Source organism: Bubalus kerabau, chromosome 12 (genome assembly GCF_029407905.1).
Source record: "Bubalus kerabau isolate K-KA32 ecotype Philippines breed swamp buffalo chromosome 12, PCC_UOA_SB_1v2, whole genome shotgun sequence".
NCBI classification, from domain to species: domain Eukaryota; kingdom Metazoa; phylum Chordata; class Mammalia; order Artiodactyla; family Bovidae; genus Bubalus; species Bubalus kerabau.
In genome coordinates this window covers 29,495,039-29,516,259 of record NC_073635.1, presented here as the reverse complement: position 1 = coordinate 29,516,259, position 21,221 = coordinate 29,495,039, and the positions used below count along the sequence as shown (strand labels likewise).

The 21,221-nt window shown below is 41.4% G+C and overlaps 1 protein-coding gene across 17 annotated transcripts in view; it reads left to right on the top strand.

Moving 5' to 3' along the window:
• FRY (FRY microtubule binding protein) overlaps positions 1 to 21,221 on the top strand; it is a 428,392-nt gene that overhangs the window by 188,673 nt on the left and 218,498 nt on the right. The window contains exon 1 of one of the 17 annotated variants that reach the window (XM_055542402.1): positions 20,158 to 20,470. The exons of the other annotated variants lie outside the window; for them this stretch is intronic. Within the exon in view, the coding sequence (XP_055398377.1) occupies positions 20,410 to 20,470 (61 nt within the window). The 5' untranslated portion in view covers positions 20,158 to 20,409. Of the gene's footprint in view, positions 1 to 20,157; positions 20,471 to 21,221 lie in introns of those variants that run through there. 17 annotated transcript variants of the gene reach the window in all.

Here is a 21,221-nt window from a genome sequence, read left to right as displayed (position 1 = left end):
TATATAACATTGCATTAAACGTAATAATAATAGCTGATATTATAAGCCCTTGTGGAAGTATCAGTGCTGTTATTAAATGCTTTACCTGCATCATTTTCTCTAATCTTCACCATGACCCAACTTGACATATACCATTTGTAAGTGGCAGAGCTGGGAATCAAACCTAGACTCTAGGATAAACACTAAATTATGAAGTGTTGTGCTGAGTCGCTCAGTCATATTCGACTCTTTGCGACCTCATGAACTGTAGCCCACCAGGCTCCTCTCTCCATGGGATTCTCCAGGCAAGAATACTGGAGGGGGTTGCCATCCCCTCCTCCAGGGGATCTTCCTGACCCAGGGATTGAACCCAGAAATCCCGCATTGCAGGCGGATTCTTTACTGTCTGAGCCACCAGGGAAGCCCTAAAGATACTGATTAACAGTAGGTAAAATTGATGAACCTCAGGTAGGAGCAGAAGGACGTTGATATGTACTTCATAGCAGTTTACCACAGTGATCTGTGTCAAGCAGCAGTGGCAAAGAGTTTTGAGAGTACTCAAAATTAAAATTTTCTCTCTTTGCCTCCAGTTTCAGAAAAAGGAGCATTTTCTGATGCTTCCTTTCTTATGCCCCTTCAATAACAAATTGAATCTGGTTTTTAGTTTTTTTAAAAAACCAAGTTGTAAGGAAGAATATTACTACATCAGAAGCTTGAGATTGTACCTAGGGCTCAGTTGAAAGACAAAAATGCAAAGGAACATAATCGGTATATTCAAATCTGTTGTTAGATTAAAATGAAAAAATACAGTATTAAAATGAAAAAATATAGTATTAATTCGTGCCATTTGGCAGTAGCAGATGCTGCTGCTGCTAAGTCGCTTCAGTTGTGTCCGACTCTGTGCGACCGCATAGACGGCAGCCCACCAGGCTCCCCCGTCCTGGGATTCTCCAGGCAAGAACACTGGAGTGGGTTGCCATTTCCTTCTCCAGTGTATGTAAGTGAAAAGGGAAAGTGAAGCTGCTCATTCGCGTCAGACTCCTAGCGACCCCATGGACTGTAGCCCACCAGGCTCCTCCATCCATGGGATTTGCCAGGCAAAAGTACTAGAGTGGGGTGCCATCGCCTTCTCCGAGTAGCAGATGAAATATCCTTAATTTTGATGTTACCCAAAAATGACCAAATGTTTTCCTATTTCAGATGTTTCTGCTTACATAGAAATGTCAGTATTTTCTAGTGAGGCTTAGCTTTCAATCTCATTGTTCAGATTCAGCTATTTGAAAGGGCTTTAAGCCTGACTTTACCTGTCCATGGCCTCCCCCACCCCAAGTTAATCTTACAAATAGTCCAATAAGAAGAATTGGCTCGGTTTCAGCCAGCGTGCTATGCGCCATCTCATTTAAACATCATTAAATCCTGGTGAGGCAAATGTCTCCTCACAGGTAAAAACCCTAAAATAAATGACTTCCCAAAGGGAAGGGCGTGAGTAAACACTGGCAGCTGGATTCAGATTCAGCTCCGCCTGCAGCGCCTCTGTTCTGCCGGTGGACCAGCAGGAGCCCTGCCCAGCCCCCGTCTCCTGTGCGGCTGTGCCACCAGAACGTTTGAAAGATGCAGGTGCTCGCCTTTTCAGCCCTCAGTGCAAGCTTGTAACTGCGATTCGGTTGCTGGGGGAACTTCTGGAATGCCCATTTGTTCCTGAAAATAGATCAATTCATTCTTGGCCACTCTGATTGACATGCCGCGTCCAGCCTTGGGACACACAGTTTGGTGAAAACAGCAGAAGGAGAAACAAAAAACTAAATCCTAACGACCAGAGATGACGTTAAGCTGAACATGAGTCAAGTTCCTGCTCTTAAGGAGAGGATTGTCTGGTGAAAGAGACCTACATAAATCAATAATCACAGTTGAATATGACGAGGGACCAACCCCATGAAAGATGAATTGTGTCTCTGAGTAAGAGTGACTATTGTTTGTACGTAAATGTGGTTCACTGACCCTGAAGGCCAGCTTTTCTGTTCTTTCCCTGCTTTGCTGGTAGTCCTCTCCAACGCTGAATCTTTTTCTCAACAGTCTGGTGAAGCTGTAGCTTCATCTGTCTCCTCCAGGTCCTTACTGTGCTCAGTATTCTCATTATAGATGCTGAATTTCTCCAGGGGTCGTCTCAGGCAAGAAACTCAGCTGTTTTCAACCCTTTGGTCTTCATTCAAAACCTGGCTGAGACGTCTTGTGCTTCTTTCTGCATCTGGGTCTCCGTCACCATCACCTCTACCACAGCCTTGCTCCAGGTCTTCATCACCTCTCACCTGGAGCATCTTAACTCCTCCTCGCCAGCCTTGCTGCTGCCCCTGCCTCTCTGCCTTCCCAGGACAGTCTGGTCTTTTCCACAGCCTTGAGTGGTGGTCTTCGCCTTGGCCCTTGGAACTGTGTGTCAGCTCTGAGAGTGATGTTCCCACAGGCGGGGTCGGCCTCATGTTGATGGTAGCAAGCATACTGAATAATTACAATATCATTGTGAACTCGCGTCATCATCTGAATTCATTGTCTGGACCATGTTTATCCAATCTGTTTGTTCTGGTAGGCTTAAGAATTCTGTAGATTATTTACTTCTTTCTGTTCTTTTCCTTTCATGTTCTTCTTGATTTGGGTTCTTTTCCCTTATTAATTTTTTCTTCTTTTCTTCTCTTTCTCCATCACATTTTATAAGTATAGTTTCGTATGCAATATTATTAGCTATTTCATTACATTTTAAGCGTATTAATGAGATATTTTAATAAAAAGCTTTCCAAAACCCAGTCCTGTAACAAATAAAAAAAGTCATGAAGACAAAGTTTGGTGGAACACAGACCTGGATCCCATCTCTGACCCACACTGTCGTCACAGGTGTGGCCCAGGCGAGCAGCGTTGGTTCAGGGCAGGCAACACGATTCAAGGTAGAAGGAGTAGGACATACTACTCTGTATTTTCATGCCAGTGAGAGTTGAAGAGCCTGGGTTTGGTGGGCATGATGCAGAAATTAAGGAAAAGCTGGCTTATAGTTGAGTGAAAAACCAAGAGCTCAGTATACTTATTTGCTAATAAAACACATGAACTCAGGCCAAGGCTCTAATTACTCATGAAGGGTCCAAACTCCAGTGATGGAAGGGCCACTCAACAGTTCTCAAGTGTCCTTTATACACAATATAACAGTCTTCAGACTGGCCCAGTGAGCTCATTAAATATCATATTGTTCTGCCAGATAAGGCTCTTGTTTCAGGGAGTGACTCAGAGACTGTCACTTCTTGGGCCAGGAGAATGAAAGTGCTCTTCAGGCTCTGGGGAAAGGATAAATTGTTGACGGTGTTCCGAGGCCATCCCTCCCCACTTCGGTCTGTGTCTGATTAAACCATGTGTTATATTGAAAGATGACCACTCAGCTGATCTATTCAGCTCAGTGTTGTCCTGAGGTTCCTGCTGTAGACCCACACAGTGGAGAGGAGGCTAGAAAGTTCCTTATGGACAGGGTTCAACTCGTGCCAAAGAACAGCCCAGGCCTGATGGTGCTGGGCTGGCAAAGTCGTGTGCGCTCAGAGCTTGGGTCCAAGGCTCCATCTCCTTCCTTGTAAGCGGAAAGCTAACTACCAGCCAAGAGTGTCATCTCATTGGGGTTACTTGCTTTTACTTTTTTCTTACTGAAAAACAGAAGTGAATCACACCCTTCACCAAGCCCTGCTGCAGAAGGAAATGATGCAGTGCTGGTCACGCGGCACAAAGGAGAAAGAGCCATAATGCAAACCTAGTTCTTCATTGTGTTCTGGTGTAAGGATGGCTTCAGTCCCTGCACAAAACCGTGGTTCTTCAACATGGACCCTTTTTTACATGGAGGAACCATGATGTTTTACTTCGTTTTTGTCCTTTTTTAATTCTTCTACCTCTTTGACCACTGGAATTCATTAATTTTGATTGTAATACAAAGTATGGAAAGAATTGATTTAAGCTTGTTTGATTTACTTTTTTTCTGTGTGATTTGGGATAGTTATGACCATGTGCTTTGCCTCAGCCCCTAACTTGCTATGTGACTTTGAGAAAGGTGCTTCCACTCTGATTCTGTAGAAAGGTTTTAATATATATTGTATCTCTTTATAAAAATAGTTGAATGAGTCCCATCACTTCATGGCAAGTAGAAGAGGAAAAACTGGAAGCAGTGACATATTTTATTTTCTTGGGCTCTAAAATCACTGCTGAGTGACTGAACTGAACTGAAAATCACTGCGGATGGTGATTGCAACCATGAAATTAAAAGATGCTTGCTCCTTGGAAGGAAAGCTATGACAAACCTAGACAGCATATTAAAAAGCAGAGACATCACTTTGCCAGCAAAGGCCCATATAGTCAGAGCTATGGTTTTTCCAGTAGTCATGTATAGATGTGAGTGTTGGACCATACGAAGGCTGAGTGCCAGAGAATTAATTCTTTCAAATTGTTGTGTTGGAGAAGACTCTTGAGAGTCCCTTGGACAGCAGGGAGATCAGACCAGTCAATCATAACGGAAATCAGCCCTGAACATTCATTGGAAGGATTGATGCTGAAGTTGAAGCTTCAATACTTTGGCCACCTGATGCGAAGGAACAGACCCTGATGCTGGGAAAGATTGAGGGCAAAAGAAGAAGGAGGGGACAGAGGATGAGATGGTTGTATGGCATTACTGACTCAATGGATATGAATTTGAGCAAGCTCTGGGAGATAGTGAAGGACAGGGAAGCCTGGTGTGATGCAGTTCACGGGGTGACAAAGAGTCAATCATGACTTACTGACTGAACAACAACAGTAAAGTTTATAAAATGTTTAATATACAGCCTCACTGTCGTAATTGCTTGATAAATTGTGGCCATTCTTATTATTTAATTAATGCTTATCTAAATTCCTCTGTGAGTTAATGGTTTTAACATGTTTGTTCATTGCTAAGACAATAGGGCCAGGGACCACAGAGTCCTGGAGTCTCTTTGTAACATCTTGCCTTGGCGATCTGGTCTTTACCACTTCCTGTAGAAGACCTTTTGGTAAAGAGGTGTATTTCTGGAACTTCAGAAAATCTCTGCATTCAGAGTGGTGTGGAGTGACTGCTAGTGCAGCAGGGTGTGAGTATGTGCTACAGTTGAAGCCTGTCTTGCAAGCGTCACATGAGTTCAACCTTGTTGTTGTTCAGTTGCTAAGTCGTGTCTGACTCTTTGCAACCGCCTGGACTGCAGCACACCAGTCTTCCCTGTCCTCCACCATCTTGGAATTTGCTCAAACTCATGTCCACTGGGAGAAGGCAATGGCACCCCACTCCAGTACTCTTGCCTGGAAAATCCCATGGACAGAGGAGCCTGGTGGGCTGCAGTCCATGGGGTCGCTAAGAGTCGGACATGACTGAGCGACTTCACCTTCACTCTTCACTTTCATGTATTGGAGAAGGAAATGGCAACCCACTCCAGCGTTCTTGCCTGGAGAATCCCAGGGCCGAAGGAGCCTGGTGGGCTGCCATCTGTGGGGTTGCACAGAGTTGGACACGACTGAAGCGACTTAGTAGCAGCAGCATGTCCTTTGAGTCGGTGATGCCATCCAGCCATCTCATCCTCGGTCGTCCCCTTCTCCTCCTGCCTTCAGTCTTTCTCAGCATCAGGGTCTTTTCCAGTGAACTGGCTCTTTGAATATGGTGGCCAAAGTATTGGAGCTTCAGCATCAGTCCTTCCAATGAATATTCAGGATTGATTTCCTTTAGGATTGACTGATTTGATCTCCTTGCTGTCCACGAGTCTCCTCCAGCACCACAGTTCAAAAACCTTAAGCATGTGTTTTTTGGACCTGAGCCAAAGTCCTCTCCCAAGTATGAGTCCAGATGTCACCTTTGGGGTGAAGTCTTCTCGACTGCTCTGCTTCCCCTGCTCTTTCTACATACTTCCATAGCAGCAGTGGCCACAGTGTCGTGTAAATGTGCTTTGGGGTCTAGGTCCCTCCTGGGCTAAGAATCCACCATCTGTTCAGCCTTATATTCCCCATACCTTTCAGGGCACATGGGCACTTGATAAGAAACTGTTACATATTAACAGTGAGTAAAATTACCTAAATGGGTGTAGGAGGCCTATGGCCAAATATAACTTACATTGATCCCATCATGGATGAGCTCCCAGCAAGCAGTAACAATGTTCTGTATTGGGGGATGGAGGGAGTTTGCTCTAAGCTGGGACTCAACATCCAGCCTTGGCTATAAAGTCTCTTTCCCACTGTGACCGTCACCTGTTTTCTTTGAGTGGATTTAATAAGTTATACTCAGCAGTTCTACTCCTGGATATATATCCCCCCCCAAAAAAAATGCTAATTCAAAAAGATACATCACTCCAGTGTTCACAGTAGCCTTCTTTATAATTGCCAAGATATGGAAGCAACCTAAGTGTCCATCAACAGATGAATGGATAAAGAAGATGTAGTATAGATATATTCAATGGAATACTACTTAGCCATAAAAAGAACAAAATTTGCCATTTTGCAGCAACATGGATGGACTTTGTGTTCACAGAACTCAGGGCCCATGTATCCATGAAACTCAAGATGAAGTTAGAGTGAAATAATGTATTTATGTAGTAATCAGCCAACTTCAGGGAATATTTCTGTGATTGTTTTTTTGTTTTGTTTTAAATTAGTTGACACTGTCAAAGATTGCTTTCTCTAGAAAATATATTAACTTGTTCCTACATTTGCCTAGTGTCATTTAAGTTAAATGGATTTAACTTTACTTTTAAACCTTCCAGCCACTTTTGCCAAATTAGAAGGAAACTATTTTTAGTGAGATTACAGAAGTAATTCTTTATGATCAAGGTCTTTTTCCATGGGAGGGATGCTGCTGTTTCATATTTGGAGAAATTGATTGTCTTAGTAGAAAAAAGTTCTGAACACAAAGATTTTGTCCTGACAGTTAAGATGGATTTACTCAGAGCATCAAATTGGACATGCCTGAATGAGCTTCAGGAAGTTCCTGTCAGTGAATCAACAGCCTTTCCCTTCTCTTACAAATTATTGGATGCCTGCTTGAGTAGGGCACCAGGCCGGATAGAGCCTACACAGCAGGGCCACCTCCTGCCTTCTATGGACTTTACAGTCAAAGACAGCTGGCTTTGATGAAAGGAGAGATAGAAGGAAGTTGCAGAGAACAAAAATGCTGATCAGATAAATGTTCTTTTCTGTGCCAGGCCTTGTGCTTGGACTCAGGGATACTGACATAAATAATCATCCAGAGGATAAACTGATTAATTTTTTTTTTTTAATGTGGGAGAGAAGAGGCAGAGGAATTGTTCCAAGAGGCTGTGACATTTGAACTTGAAGAATGCTACAGAAAGGAGAGGGGAGGGCAAAGGGAAGAGCGTGATCAAATGCTGGAGGGTATGAAATTCATGGATTCAGGGAGCTATGAAATTCATGGATTCAGGGAGTGGCCGGATCTCAGGGTCCCAGAAGAGTGACAGAAGGTACCTGCAGACAGTTGCGTCAGATCATAAGGAGCGCTGAAGGAGCTGTTGAAGGGTCTGGGCTTTGTCCTGAAAGCATCAGGCAAGCCCCACTGCTTTTGTTTGTTTTTTCTTCTTTTTTATTTTTAAAATTTTGAAAGTATGATAACACATTTACAGGAGACTTGGAAAATACAGAGCAAAGTTACATATGGTTCTGCTACATATTAAAATTATTTTTAAAGTAGATAAATTAAGACTTTTAGTTGGAGTTTCAATATCAAACTCAAAACTTAATGAATAGAAAAGTAGAAGGATACAGTAGACCTGAAAAGCACTATAAACCAATTCAACATAATTAAGATTTATATAATTTTCACACAACAACAGAATACAAGTTCTATTAAAGTTCCCATAGACTATAAACCAGGAGACACTGAAGCATATCCAGAGACATGAAGCAAGGTGCAAACATTTCATGGTCTAAAGGTATTGACGTAGTACATAGTCTGTTCTCTTATCACCAGGGACTTATGTTAGAAATCAATATGAAAAGATATCTGAAAATAGCCCACACATTTTCAAGTGTGGTGCCCCACAGCTTTTTAAAGTGGGAGCAACATGGACAGATTCCAGGGAATGCTGGGTGTTTGGGTTGAAAATGGAGGTAGAAGAATCTCTATGAGGATAACCCAGGGAAGAGATGACACAACTCAAAGTAAGGGAGAAGGAGAGGAGGGGACAGTTCCAAGTAACTTGTCTGGGTTAGCGTTGCCAGGGCTCAGAGTCCTCCCTAAACTGAGGCTGTGCTTGATTTTAACACATGATATTGATATGCATGATGATGTGGCTCATGCAAGTGGCTTAAAAAAGAGAGGGCAAGAGACAGAAGCAATTACCTGAGAAACAGCGTTTTGAAATTATATGTTGAATGGGAGTTGTGCTCTTAGAATATTTGTGTTGAAGCTAAAAGGTGATGATGGAGTTACCTGCTGATATCTCATTTAATTTATTGCACCAGAATAGCAGAGGCATTCTCGTGCTGATATATATTGTTGAGTTTGGTTCATGGTTATTCCCAGATTATATAGATGGACAGAGATTTTGTGTTTCAATAAAATAAAATTTAGATGAGCAAGGCACCTTGAATCATTTAAATGCACAAATAAGGCTCTAATGAATGCTGCACAGCCCTCTGGAATACTTTGGGTTGGTTTCAGGTTATCAGTTCATCTAAATTGTCTAACCAGTTTGTTTTGTTTTGTTTTGTTTTGGCCACGTCACACAGCATGTGGGATCTTAGTTCCCCAACCAGGGATCAAACCCACAACCCTTGTAGTGAAAGCATGGAGTCTCAACTTACTGGACCTAACTTACATCCCCTAATTTGTCTAACCAATTTTTGTATATGGAAATGTCCCAGGATTGTGTAGTGTGACTTGACAGGAAAGCAGTGCCTCATGAAAGGTCACAAACACTGTTTAAGAGACAAGGTTCAGCATGATGTGATCTCTGTTAGCTGCCTTTTGGTGCATTCATAGCCGTACATGGTTTGGTCCTCCTAGGACTGGCTCTTGAGTTCTTGTCTACCTTCTAGAGAGAGCTAGCGTGCTTTCCAGGCCATGTGGACTTGCGTAAATCTCTCTAGGAGAAAAATCTCTCCTAGTCTTAGGCAACTCGATGATGACATATTTTTCTGTGTTTGTGTGCCAGTTCAAACTCTATCCCATTAGGCTAGTTGAATCAGATTCTCCCAGTGCCTCCTCCCTGCCCTTACGTGAAGAAACTGCTGGAAGTTGTATTCACTTTTATGGGCTGCCAGGGCATGGCCGTCACTACTTCAGAATGCCGCCGAGTGCTCTGTAACAGTTAATAAGTCATGGCAGCTGGTTTGTCATCACATAGGAAAGTAAGGCAGACATGCACCTAATTTGTCGTAAAACAGCAGTGTAAACCTTACACTTACCCTGTCTTGAGCATTTAGTTTTCTCAATGAATATTGCACAATAAAGGAACTTAAAGTTATAATTACATATCTGCCACATGTAGTATTTCAGGATGACACATCAGCATGTGAACAAGTTCTTAAAGAGCTACTTAATAGTGAGGGACTGGTAGTCCAGTGGTTGACCACGTGCTCCCACTGCAGGGGATGCAGGTTTGGTCCCTGGTTGGGGAACTAAGATTCCATAAGCTGTGCCGTGAGGCCAGAAAAAAGAAAAAAGGACTAAAAAATTAAAAAAAAAAAACCTACTCAACAATGAGAATTATTTAAATAAATGAACTAACAGCAGTATAGAGACAGAAATAATACTTTGGTTTAAACCATAAACCAAGAAGTTATACAGTAACAAAACTCCATTCATACATATACATATTTAAATTTACACAGTAACAAAACTCCATTCATATAGATACATATTTAAATATTTCCATCCCTTTCCATTCTGAGGGCTCAAAGTTATTGCATCCCAGGATGTAATTGGGTGAGGAAAAGAACCGTTGCCCTTTCATTTGGTTAAGGGAGGTTTTGTGGTACCAGTTGGATTTGTAAAAGGTCTTTGAAAGAGAAGATGTGTTGGCAGGATTGGGAGGAAAAGGCATGTCAACCAAAAAGTGTGTGGCTGGAGTGAAGAAGCAGAGGAAGGGAGTGGTGGGGTGGCTGGCCAGAGCAGCTGAAGGGAATTCAAGACCTACCTCCTGGAATGAAACAGAAGCCCACCAAAGCTTCAGACACACAGTTGCCAGTTGAGCTTTCTACTTGAATAGGAGCCCCTGTTCCCTAGCGCTCCAAGGGCTCTGAGGTTTCAGGTGGGGATTAGCCGATGAAATGATCCTGCTGTGGGAACAGTATGAATCAAGATTGTGGTCTCTGTGTGAGGATTTCACATTTTGTCAGACCGTTTTACCAGCTTTTCTTCCCTCGTTCCTGTGGCTTCCAAATTAAAGCTGTAAACAAACAGATACACTCTGAGAACCCACTGTGTGCAGAGCATTGCAGTAGGTGTTTTGGATTGCCCTGAATTGCAAAGAAGTGACCCTCAAGAGGCAGGCAAAGTGGGAATCCATGATTTTTAGTAAGAATGCTGATGGTAATACAGTGGTTATCCCAAATCCCTGTGTACTCAGCTGTAACGTGTGGGATATAGTTAGACAGGGCTAAGGGAGTATTAAGATGTTTAAAAATCTGTTTCCTAGTCAGTTTTATGTTTTTGGTTTTATGTGGATTTGGGTGCCATGTGAAAGCATTTAATATCTGAGATCTCTTTTTTGGTGTTTTTGCATCTCAGTTTCTAGGCAGTCTGGTACAGCAGGAACAGTGCACACTTCTGAGTCAGGAGAACTGTATTGGAGTCCCTTGGGTGTGCGATTTGGACAAGTTACTTTAACTTTTTCAGCTTTAAGCAGGCATAAAGCTAACTCCTCAGTCTTGAAATGGAGTCCCCCTAAAACCAAGTTCCCAGTCTTACCCAGCCTGATAGTTTTTGGAGTGATTAATAGATATTCTCATATTGAATCAATACATTAATATTTTATTGCTTATTTGTGAATATTTATGGCTAGAGGTGTTTACTGATTCATAGTTATGCAAAAAGGTGGCTTTTCTTAATGGCTTTCCATGTTTATTCACAAAAATGGTTTCCCATATGTCTAAGTTTTATAAAGCAGTAATTGGTCTGGAGAACAGCATGTACAATAAAAATATAATGCACGACTTTTTTGCAGTTTTAAGCTTTCTAGTAGTCACATTAAACAAAGCTTGAAAACATCTGCAATTTCTTTTAGTATTTTACCTAGTGCAGTATATTTAAAATATTATTTTGACATGTAATCATCATAAACATTTTTTCTTTTTTAAAAAATTTTTAATTGAAAGATAATTGCTTTATAGAATTTTGTGGTTTTCTGTCATACATCAATAAGAATCAGCCATAGGTACACCCATGTCCCTTCGCTCCAGATCCTTCCTCCCATCTCCCTCCCCATCCCACCCCTCAGCCTGCCACAGAGCCCCTGTTTGCATTGCCTGAGTCACACAGCAAATCCCTACTGGCTATCTATTTTACATATGGTATTGTAAATTTCCATGTTACTCTCTCTATACATCTCTCCTTCTCCCACCTCCCCTCCCCCCATGCCCATAGGTCTGTTCTCTATGTCTGTTTCTCTGTCACCATAAACGTTATTAATGAAATATTTCATGTTCTTTCTAGAGGGAATAATTCTCCAAAATCCAGTGTTGATTCATCTCAAACCACCAATGCATCTAAATTTGAATACCAAATTGGCCAAAAAGCCTTGATCTCTATTTAGATATCATAAAATTTACAGTTTAAAAAACTAGTTGTACATATGCAAATTATTACAGATGTACCTAAATTTTTTCCTATAACTGAATCAAGTATCAAGTTTTCAATTTTAATTTAAACAGATTAAAATGAAAATGCAGTAACTCAGTTGCACTAACCACATTTCAAGCGCTTCATAGTTTTATGTGGCTGGTATTGAACAGCACAGCTAAAATTATATTGAATTGTTTTTTAGTAGGTCCCCAGACTTTTAGGCAGCTGAATCATTTCATAATAATAAAATAAAGATATTCTAAACATGGATTTCATCTTGGGAGTTGCCTTATACTGATTATGCTTAGTGGTGACGTCTGACACTCAGCTTGTTCCGCCTGCTAGATTGATGACATCTTCTTTGAATGCAGCTCTCTCGGTTAGCCAAAGTAATGTTTAGTTGCTTTTAAAATGCTACAGGAGGATGACTGTTTTTTTCATAGCAAGTGTCTGAATCCATTATCTTTTGAGTGAAAAGTCTGGATCTCAAACTGCTTGACTTGCCCAAGGTCCCATGGCTAGTCGTGGGGCAAGTACCTCTTAAACCTGGACTTTTGGGTCCTGGCTGCCCTGGAGTCCTTATTTTGCCTGCTTTGGAGGACCCTGAAGGAGGACCCTTTTTTAGACCATATTTTTTGATTCTCAAACATATCATCAACTCCAGATCCAAAGTAGAATGTAGAAACCATGCTGTAGGCTGAGTTGTCTCAAAGGATCCTTGGGCAGAGCAAGATTGTGGAGATGAAAAGTCTTGGGGATAGAGGCCTGCTGCTGCTGCTGCTGCTGCTAAGTCTCTTCAGTCGTGTCCGACTCTATGCGACCCCATAGACGGCAACCAACCAGGGTGCCCCATCCCTGGAATTCGAACACTGGAGTGGGTTGCCATTTCCTTCTCTAATGCATGAAAGTGAAAAGTGAAAGTGAAGTCACTGAGTCATCTCCAACTCTTAGCAACCCCATGGACTGCAGCCTACCAGGCTCCTCCGCCCATGGGATTTTCCAGGCAACAGGGATAGAGGCCTCCTTAGTAGTAAAAAGCTATGTGACAAAGTCCCTTCTTCCTGCTTCTTCATTCACCTGTAAAGTCAAAATTTAACTTGATAGAACTGCATTATGATCCAGCAATCCCACTGCTGGGCATACACACTGAAGAAACCAGGATTGAGAGAGACACGTGTACCCCAATGTTCGTCGCAGCACTGTTTATAATAGCCAGGACATGGAAGCAACCTAGATGTCCATCAGCAGATGAATGGATAAGAAAGCTGTGGTACATATACACAATGGAGTATTATTCAGCCATTAAAAAGAATACATTTGAATCAGTTCTAATGAGGTGGATGAAACTGGAGCCTATTATACAGAGTGAAGTAAGCCAGAAAGAAAAACACTAATACAGTATACTAACACATATATATGGAATTTAGAAAGATGGTAACAATAACCCTGTATACGAGACAGCAAAAGAGACACTGATGTATTGAACAGTCTTTTGGACTCTGTGGGAGAGGGTGAGAGTGGGATGATTTGGGAGAATGGCATTGAAACATGTATATTATCATATATGAAACGAGTCGCCAGTCCAGGTTCGATGCACGATACTGGATGCTTGGGGCTGGTGCACTGGGACGACCCAGAGGGATGGTGTGGGGAGGGAGGAGGGAGGAGGGTTCAGGATGGGGAACACATGTATACCTGTGGCAGATTCATTTTGATATATGGCAAAACCAATACAATATTGTAAAGTTAAAAAATTAAAAAAAAAAAAAGAAAAACAACCATTTTAATCCCCCACATAGTGGTGCCTTTAGTATGTTCATTTCTAATGTATAAAGTTCTCTTTTGGGAATGCCTCTTTTTTGCTCCTACATAAAACCAGTACAGATGATTCATAAGTGTTGGGTGGAAATTGACATGGGATACTTAGCTGAATGGTTCTTGAACGTTCAGTGTAACTGGTTTTTAGATATTGTTGTTTTCTGTATGATTTTTTTTTTTTTCTGTATGCTTTCTTAATGAATAGTCAAAAGGGAGGGATAGAGCTCATTCCTTAAGCTCCTGGCATTAGCTATTTCACCAACATTTGCATACTTGATCAAGAAGGTTAATGTTTTCAGGACCAGTCAAAACTTCAAGTTGGAAATACTGGTTTAAATGATGCTTTTGCAGATGCAATAGTTGTTTTCTCTCATTTTAACTGTATCTCTCTGAGCTCCCATTATCAAGCTCATTGTATTAAGTATTTAGATGTAAAAATATGAAAATCCTTTGAGTTTTCACCCTCCACTATTGATGCAATACATCTTTTTTTTTTTTTTTTTGGCCATGCTGCATGGCTTGAAGAATCTTAGTTCCCCAACCAGGGATCAAACACTCATTCTCTGCAGTGGAAACATGGAGTCTTAACACTGGACCACCAGAAAAGTCCCTAATGCAATACATCTTGAAGATCCCCTCTTTTTTGTTCTGGGCCACTAGTCAGAAATGTCCTTGTGGACTGTTGTTTCCAGGAGGCTTAGCTGTAAGGGCAGATATTGCCCTGCTTTTGTTGGCACTGTCATTAGTTGTATGCGTGCATTTTAGAATTTTTGCATCTGTGAAGTGATCATTTGTTACATCTTGCCTTCTATGCATCCAATTCGCTGAGGGTTTGAAAACTGAACAAATAAACCTGCCTGAGTTGATGCAAATAAAAGTTAGACTTGCAGTGAGAACTCGAATAGACTGTGTACTTGAGTTTTGTGACATCTATTTGGGCAAAGAAGCTATGAGGCTGTTTCGAGATGAAAAACACATTAAGGACAACATAAATGAGCCCCAGGTTTGCGGGGAGGTTACTTTCTGGTTCTTTATTATGTTTTGAGTTGTAAGGATGAGGTTACTAGCTTGACAGCTCTGTTCAAGATGGTAACTGTTTTAAACCCTCCCATTCCCCTGTCTGGGGAGACAGTTTTACAGCATACTAAATTATCATTTTTTTAATTAAATATTCCCAGAGGCCACCAGTAGCTTCCAAACCTGGCTGCACATCCGAATTACTTGTGGAGCCTTTAAAAAAGATAGATCACAGCTTTCCACCAATTTCACCAGAAATTGGTGAAATTTGTCCTGGAATTTGTGCTTTTTATGGAGCTCCCAAGCTCTATAAAAAGAGCTGTAAAGAGTCCTTTGTCAGTCCTCCCAGAATAAATGCATTAAACTCAAGAAATAGGATCAATACAGTATTCCTCCAATAAAACAATTAAAAGACTATAGATCAGGGAGAGATCCGGTTAGGCATTGCACTTTCTGCTGTGGAACTGGGGAGTGTTTTTCTAAGCTGATTCATCTTCAGAGAAAAGTTTTTGGAGAAGAAGCACTTAGAATACGTCTAACACAAGTTAAGTTCTTTCATTTCTTATTAGCATAGAACCCCTTCTGATTTTCCTCTCCAAGGTGGGGCCTAAGTGCACCTGGTAATTTATAAGAGAATGGGTGTCACATGGAGGTTTAAAGAGAGGCTATGTGTAGGTTCAATCTGTATGTCATAAGTATTGCACACCTGTTGGTAGAACACTGCTTTGACAGTGGCTGGGTTCCAGGGGTGCCCTGCACCGGAACAAACCAGTATTTTCCTAGAGGCCTTCCTGGTAAATGTTTTCGGATTGCATTTGTTTGTTGCATCTGTGTGTAGGTAATGACCTGCTTGGCAGTTGCCACCTACAACTAGAAGCCAGTGTGATAGCCGTTGCCTCCAAGCATAATGAACGACACACTGTCTTTGATAGGTTCTTGGCCCTTACTGTGGTTTCCGCAGGGAAGGGGTGAGGCTGCATGGGATGTTTGCTCATGTTGTACTTAATTTAGTTTCTATCCTAAGACAGCCTCAGAGGTTCTTTGTCTCTGAAAGATTTGTTAATCCAAGTGAATGGTTATATTCTGTACTATGTTATGTCATGGAAAAGTAGTGAAAAGTTATACATAATCCTTTTGGCACTGGCATCTTACCGTTAACTGCCATGTTTCTATGATACTGTTTTATTTATTTTTTTAATTTAAATGTATTTATTTTAATTGGAGGCTAATTACTTTACAGTATTGTATTGGTTTTGCCATGCATCAACATGAATCTGCCATGGGTGAATGATACTGTTTTAGCACTTGTATTTGCTGTTGTCATTTAGTTGCCCAGTCATGTCCAATTCTTCATGACCCCCATGGACTGCAGCCTGCCAGACTCCTATGTCCATGGGGATTTCCAGGCAAGAATACTGGAGTGGGTGGCCATACCCTCCTCCAGGGGACCTTTCTGACCCAGGGATCGAACCTGCATTTCCTGCATGTCTCTGGCATCACAGGCAGATTCTTTACTGCTGAGCCACCGGGGAGGCCCCTTGTATTTACTAAATTTCTAGAAAGGCTAATGTGCATGTGATTATGCAAATAACATGTAACATCTTATTACTGAAATATTTCATTGAATATATCACACACTGGTTCTAAAGACTCAGTGAGAAATGTTGGGTTTTTAAGACCAATGATGGAAAAAAGAGAAAGAATCATTATCAGCTTGAGTTTCTTATCACCTCAGGGTTTTGATATAGTTAATGTTCAGTATCATAATTTTAAATGCTGACTTGTTCTCCATGCTAGAAAAATTTGAGTGGGTGTCGAAAGGCTATTTCTTGCTTCCCATAATATAATAAGGTAGATTATAATATACATTAAGGAAGGTTCATACAGCCTTGTAGGTCCCATTTGATGAAAGTGGTTATATAATCTAACCTTCATGTTAATCAAGTAGCATGAAATAGTATCAGTCTGTCAGTAGCCTAGAAACAGTCTTTCCCAAAGCAATGAGGTTAACCAGATACACTCAGGAATGTCCTTGCAACTTCTAAGCTTGTGAAAATAGAAACAGCCAGTTTGGGCTTTCACTTGCACTTAAAAATATTTGCAGTCAGGCCACCAGGCCACACAGATACAGAAAGGAAATTTTTATGAATATTAGATTAACTGTTAAAGTAATAAAAAGCATCAACTTTAAAGTCACCATTCAATTAATATTTGAGGATTATTATGGAACTATCAATTAAGCATGCCAGCAGTCCATTTTATGTTATTTATAAAATTTAGATTACATTAATATAGTTTAAAATGCATGACATTTATTTGGCATCATCGGGGAACAAATGATCTCTGAGTAAATTTTTTCAGGTCATGAAGTTTAACCCTTGATGTGTCCAAACATTTCAATTTAATAATACTGAATGGAATTCTTTCCAAAGTGTACTTTACTATTCTCTGTATTGTATCTGTGCCGTCAGAGGCTGTCATGATTCAACCATGTCTAAGTGAATTCAGATCGTCAGCAAATGTATTGATTATTAAAGATTCATTATATGTGGCTACCTTATTTTATTTTTGGCTGCACTGGGTCTTCATGGCTACACTCAGTTTTTCTCTAGTTACAGTGCTGCTGCTAAGTCGCTTCAGTCGTGTCTGACTCTATGCGACCCCATAGACGGCAGCCCACCGGGCTCCACCGCCCCTGGGATTCTCCAGGCAAGAACACTGGAGTGGGTTGCCATTTTCTTCTCCAATGCATGAAAGTGAAAAGTGAAAGTGAAGGCGCTCAGTCATGTCCAATGCTTAGCGACCCCATGGACTGCAGCCCACCAGGCTCCTCCGTCCATGGAATTTTCCAGGCAAGAGTACTGGAGTGGTGTGCCATTGCCTTCTCCATAGTTATGGTGAGTGGGGGCTATTTTCCAGCTGTGGTGTGCGGGCCTCTGATTGCGGTGGCTTCTCTTGCTGCAGAGAGCATGGGTTCTAGGCCCATGGGCTTCAGTATCTGCAGTGCGTGGGCTCAGTAGTTATGGCACACGAGCATAGTTGCCCCGAGGCATGTGGAATCTTCCCGGGCTAGGGATCAAAACCGTGTCCTCTGCATTGGCAGGCAAGTTTCCTAACCACTGGATCGCCAGGGAAGTTCAGGATGGTCTCTTTTTATTCTAAAATATCCTAAGGCTGCTGTCCTTCAGAAGTTTTGTGTCTGCTTTTTGTTGTCTTCTGGTTTTTCTATCCATATGAGCCATCAGCTGACATATTTCACTTACTCAGCTGTCAGTGTGCCTGCCCATAGGAGCCTTCACCTGTCCACGATTTGATGCTTTCAGTCTAACATAAACTGAGGCAAGATCAGGATTGCTGGAATGGTGTGTCCAGTGGGAGAAATAAGCTCTGAGTAGAGACGGGTGAGGTGAGGTAGGAATTCTTAGTAACAAAGATGGACAGACTTCTAGGGATCCAAACTCTTGTAGGAATCCAAAGATGAGAACAATGTGAATCGCCCTTAGGATGTTTCCCAGACTGATACGGGCCAGGCTACTGCAGAAGGATGAATAGATCATGAGGGCATCATGGAGACTCCACTCAGGGATTCATGAATGCTGGGGTTTTAGATATGTGAAGTTTCTGGATTAAAAAGGTAGATCATTTGGAGGCTCTTTCAAAATGTTTACAAAAATAAATACTCTAAGTTTGCCATTGTTTAGAAGTTCCAATTCATAGTAAGGAAAGTACTAGAATAAAAATTAATAAATGTAGTGACTCTGGAGTCTGACAACCCTATATTTGAATGACTTTGAGAAATCTTATTTTTAACTCCTTTTGTTGACTCCAGAATGGAATTGTAATGCCTGTCTTATAGGGTTGCTGTGAGGACTTAATAATACATGCGAAATGCCTGGCAGGGTACCTGACTCCAGTTCCATGTCTCTCTAATATTATTTCTTTTTTCTACATCTTTCTCCCTTGTACTTCCCTTAAATGCTGTTTGATAATTAATATCTGTAATAGAGTGAAAAGAAAAAACGAAAATTTTTTTCTTATTTTGCTGAGGCTCTTTTAAGTAATGTTTTTTGTCATTGAATGACAGTCACATCATTTGAAAGGTTGGCCTAATAATAGCCCGAGAGATTTGAAGCTGACAAAGTACAGATTTTCAGTTGAGTCTTGACTCCAATGAAGATCCTGAAAAAGGAGAATTGAAAGAATTCAATACTCAAGACTCAGATACCTCCCTCAGCACACTATTGTATTGTAACTGTTTTGACCCCTTTCATTAAAACAAATCAGATGCTACATAGGCACCACAATCGACTCTAAAATAATAATAATAAAGTGAAAGTGAAGTCGCTCAGTCGTGTCTGACTCTTTGTGACCACATGGACTGTAGCCTACCAGGCTCCTCCATCCATGGGATTTTCCAGGCAAGAATACTGGAGTGGATTGCCATTTCCTTCTCCAGGGGATCTTCCCAACCCAGGGATCGAGCCTGGGTCTCCCACATTGCAGGCAGATGCTTTACCGTCTGAGCCACCAGGGAAGCCAATAATAATAATTAAAAAAAAACCGCATCATAAACCCTGGATGTGTAAGATACTGTGAAACCACAGCGGCATCTTTGCTGACCTTGAGCTTGCCTGAAACACTTAAGAGTGTTCATTCTGGGAATTTGGACATTTTTCTCCTTCCTGTGAAATGTTTCCGTTCATCAGTCAATTCACCATACCATGCTGTTTTGTAATTTCGACCTATGTTGCTCTAGCAAACCTTCAATTACCCTGAGTAAATCAAGAATAGAAAATGACTTGGGTTTCTTGCTCTTCACAGCAGTGTTAGTGAAGAAAATACATTTTCACTGACCCTCATACAATTCTTCTGTCAGAAATAATGCCCATTGAAAGCTCAGTTACAATTCTGTTCTGTTTTTAAGTAACTTTGCGTTTTCCTTCCCAGTCTCCTCACTGGCCTAATCTTGTATTTTCTTTGAAGGTGAAACGCTTAATCATCATCACCAGTATTGGTTCCTTCATAAATTAAGTTTTTCGCAAGTCGATTTAGGCTGTGCCTTTTAAAATAATAGAACTGTAGATTTCCACCCTGATCACTTTTCTTTACTGGTTGTGTTAGCAGATGTTCAGCGTTTCATCTTCCTTAAGAGTGTAGTTTCTCACTGACTTGGCTTCAGATAGGGATTCTCTGCTATTGCATTTTGTCTGTAAGAACTTAAGCTGTTTAAAGCTGTTTGCACTTGTGGCCAAGAGTCCTGGTTCCCAAAGCAACGGTTTATCACCCACCCTGTGTTATCTTTGCTCTTGTATTTCTCCGGTCACAGGAACACGAGTGCAGCCTGGTGGGCTGTTCCCTGGGGGCGTGCGTGGACTCGGAATGCGTGGACTGTTTGTGGCGAGCCCTGGGGGTCAGGCTCATGTTCCTGGAGTGCTCTGAGCAGCTTGGCTAATCTGGCAGCATAGTATGTTCTTGTGGTTAAATATAGACATACAGGCACTCTGCAAGTTGTAGGTCACTGTCTTACCGAGCAGCTAAAAATTGTCCCATTGGTATGAACAGTCTGCCCTGGACGGAAGGCCTGTTTTAGTTTGTCTTCTACTGTAGGTTTTAGCACCTGACTAAAAATACACCTTGGGCCAGAAATAAAGGAGACCCACCTGGTGGCCGGGACACTTATGGTGGCAGAGAGCAGCGGGATCATGGACTCGGTCACTCTCTTTTTCTGCTTCGGAACATAGTCTCTGCAAACGGTTCCCGACTGTGAGTTTGGGTTCCTTTTCAGGCTCATGGAGATTACAACAGCTTGTTGGAGACGATCCTCTGTGATCAGCTTCATAAAAGGGCTTGGTAGGTATGAAAGGCTGATAATTGTGTGGAGTGGGTCATTGGTTATCAGACTCTGGGTGGAGAGAGGGTTCTCTTAAAGGTTTCGATGGATGGGGGTGGTAGGGACACCTGCATCTCTATGCAGGGATTACTCCTAATGTCACTTGTTTAGAGACGGGAATAATACCCTTTAGAATATCTGATTGGGATTGCAATTGTTGGGATTGTTTCTGAGGTTAAGATTTGGTTAATTTTGTGTATGAGTCTGTGGAACAACAAAGCTGTGATGTCATGGAATTTTTCTGTGCACTGAAATTCTACTAAAAGATTTGGTCTGACTCTCTGTTCTATAAAATTGCTAATCCATAAAAAAAAATTGCTAGTATGCATTTGGAAGATAGTTAACATCCCATTAAATAGGTAGGGTTTATGCATGATTTCTTCTAAATGTTGATGTAAATATCCTTATTTGTTTTGTTTTAAACCTTGAAATGGACCTAAAGCAGTCTTTCCTTTGCTTTGGGCCTAGCCTTCTCCAACATTTAAAAACTGTTTTTCTTTTCTTGTGTAGGAACTAAAAATCAGGATGCCATATGTTAACCAACATTAACTGGATCCAAATTGCATGTGGCTGCTTTTTCTTTATCCAAATAAAATAGCCTGGTTCCATTAGCTCTATCATAACCTTGTGAGCAGTATTGTACTAGAGTTCCAAAAAATTAATGAGAGGAAACTTCCATGACACAGAGTTAATTACATGCAATTTGGATAT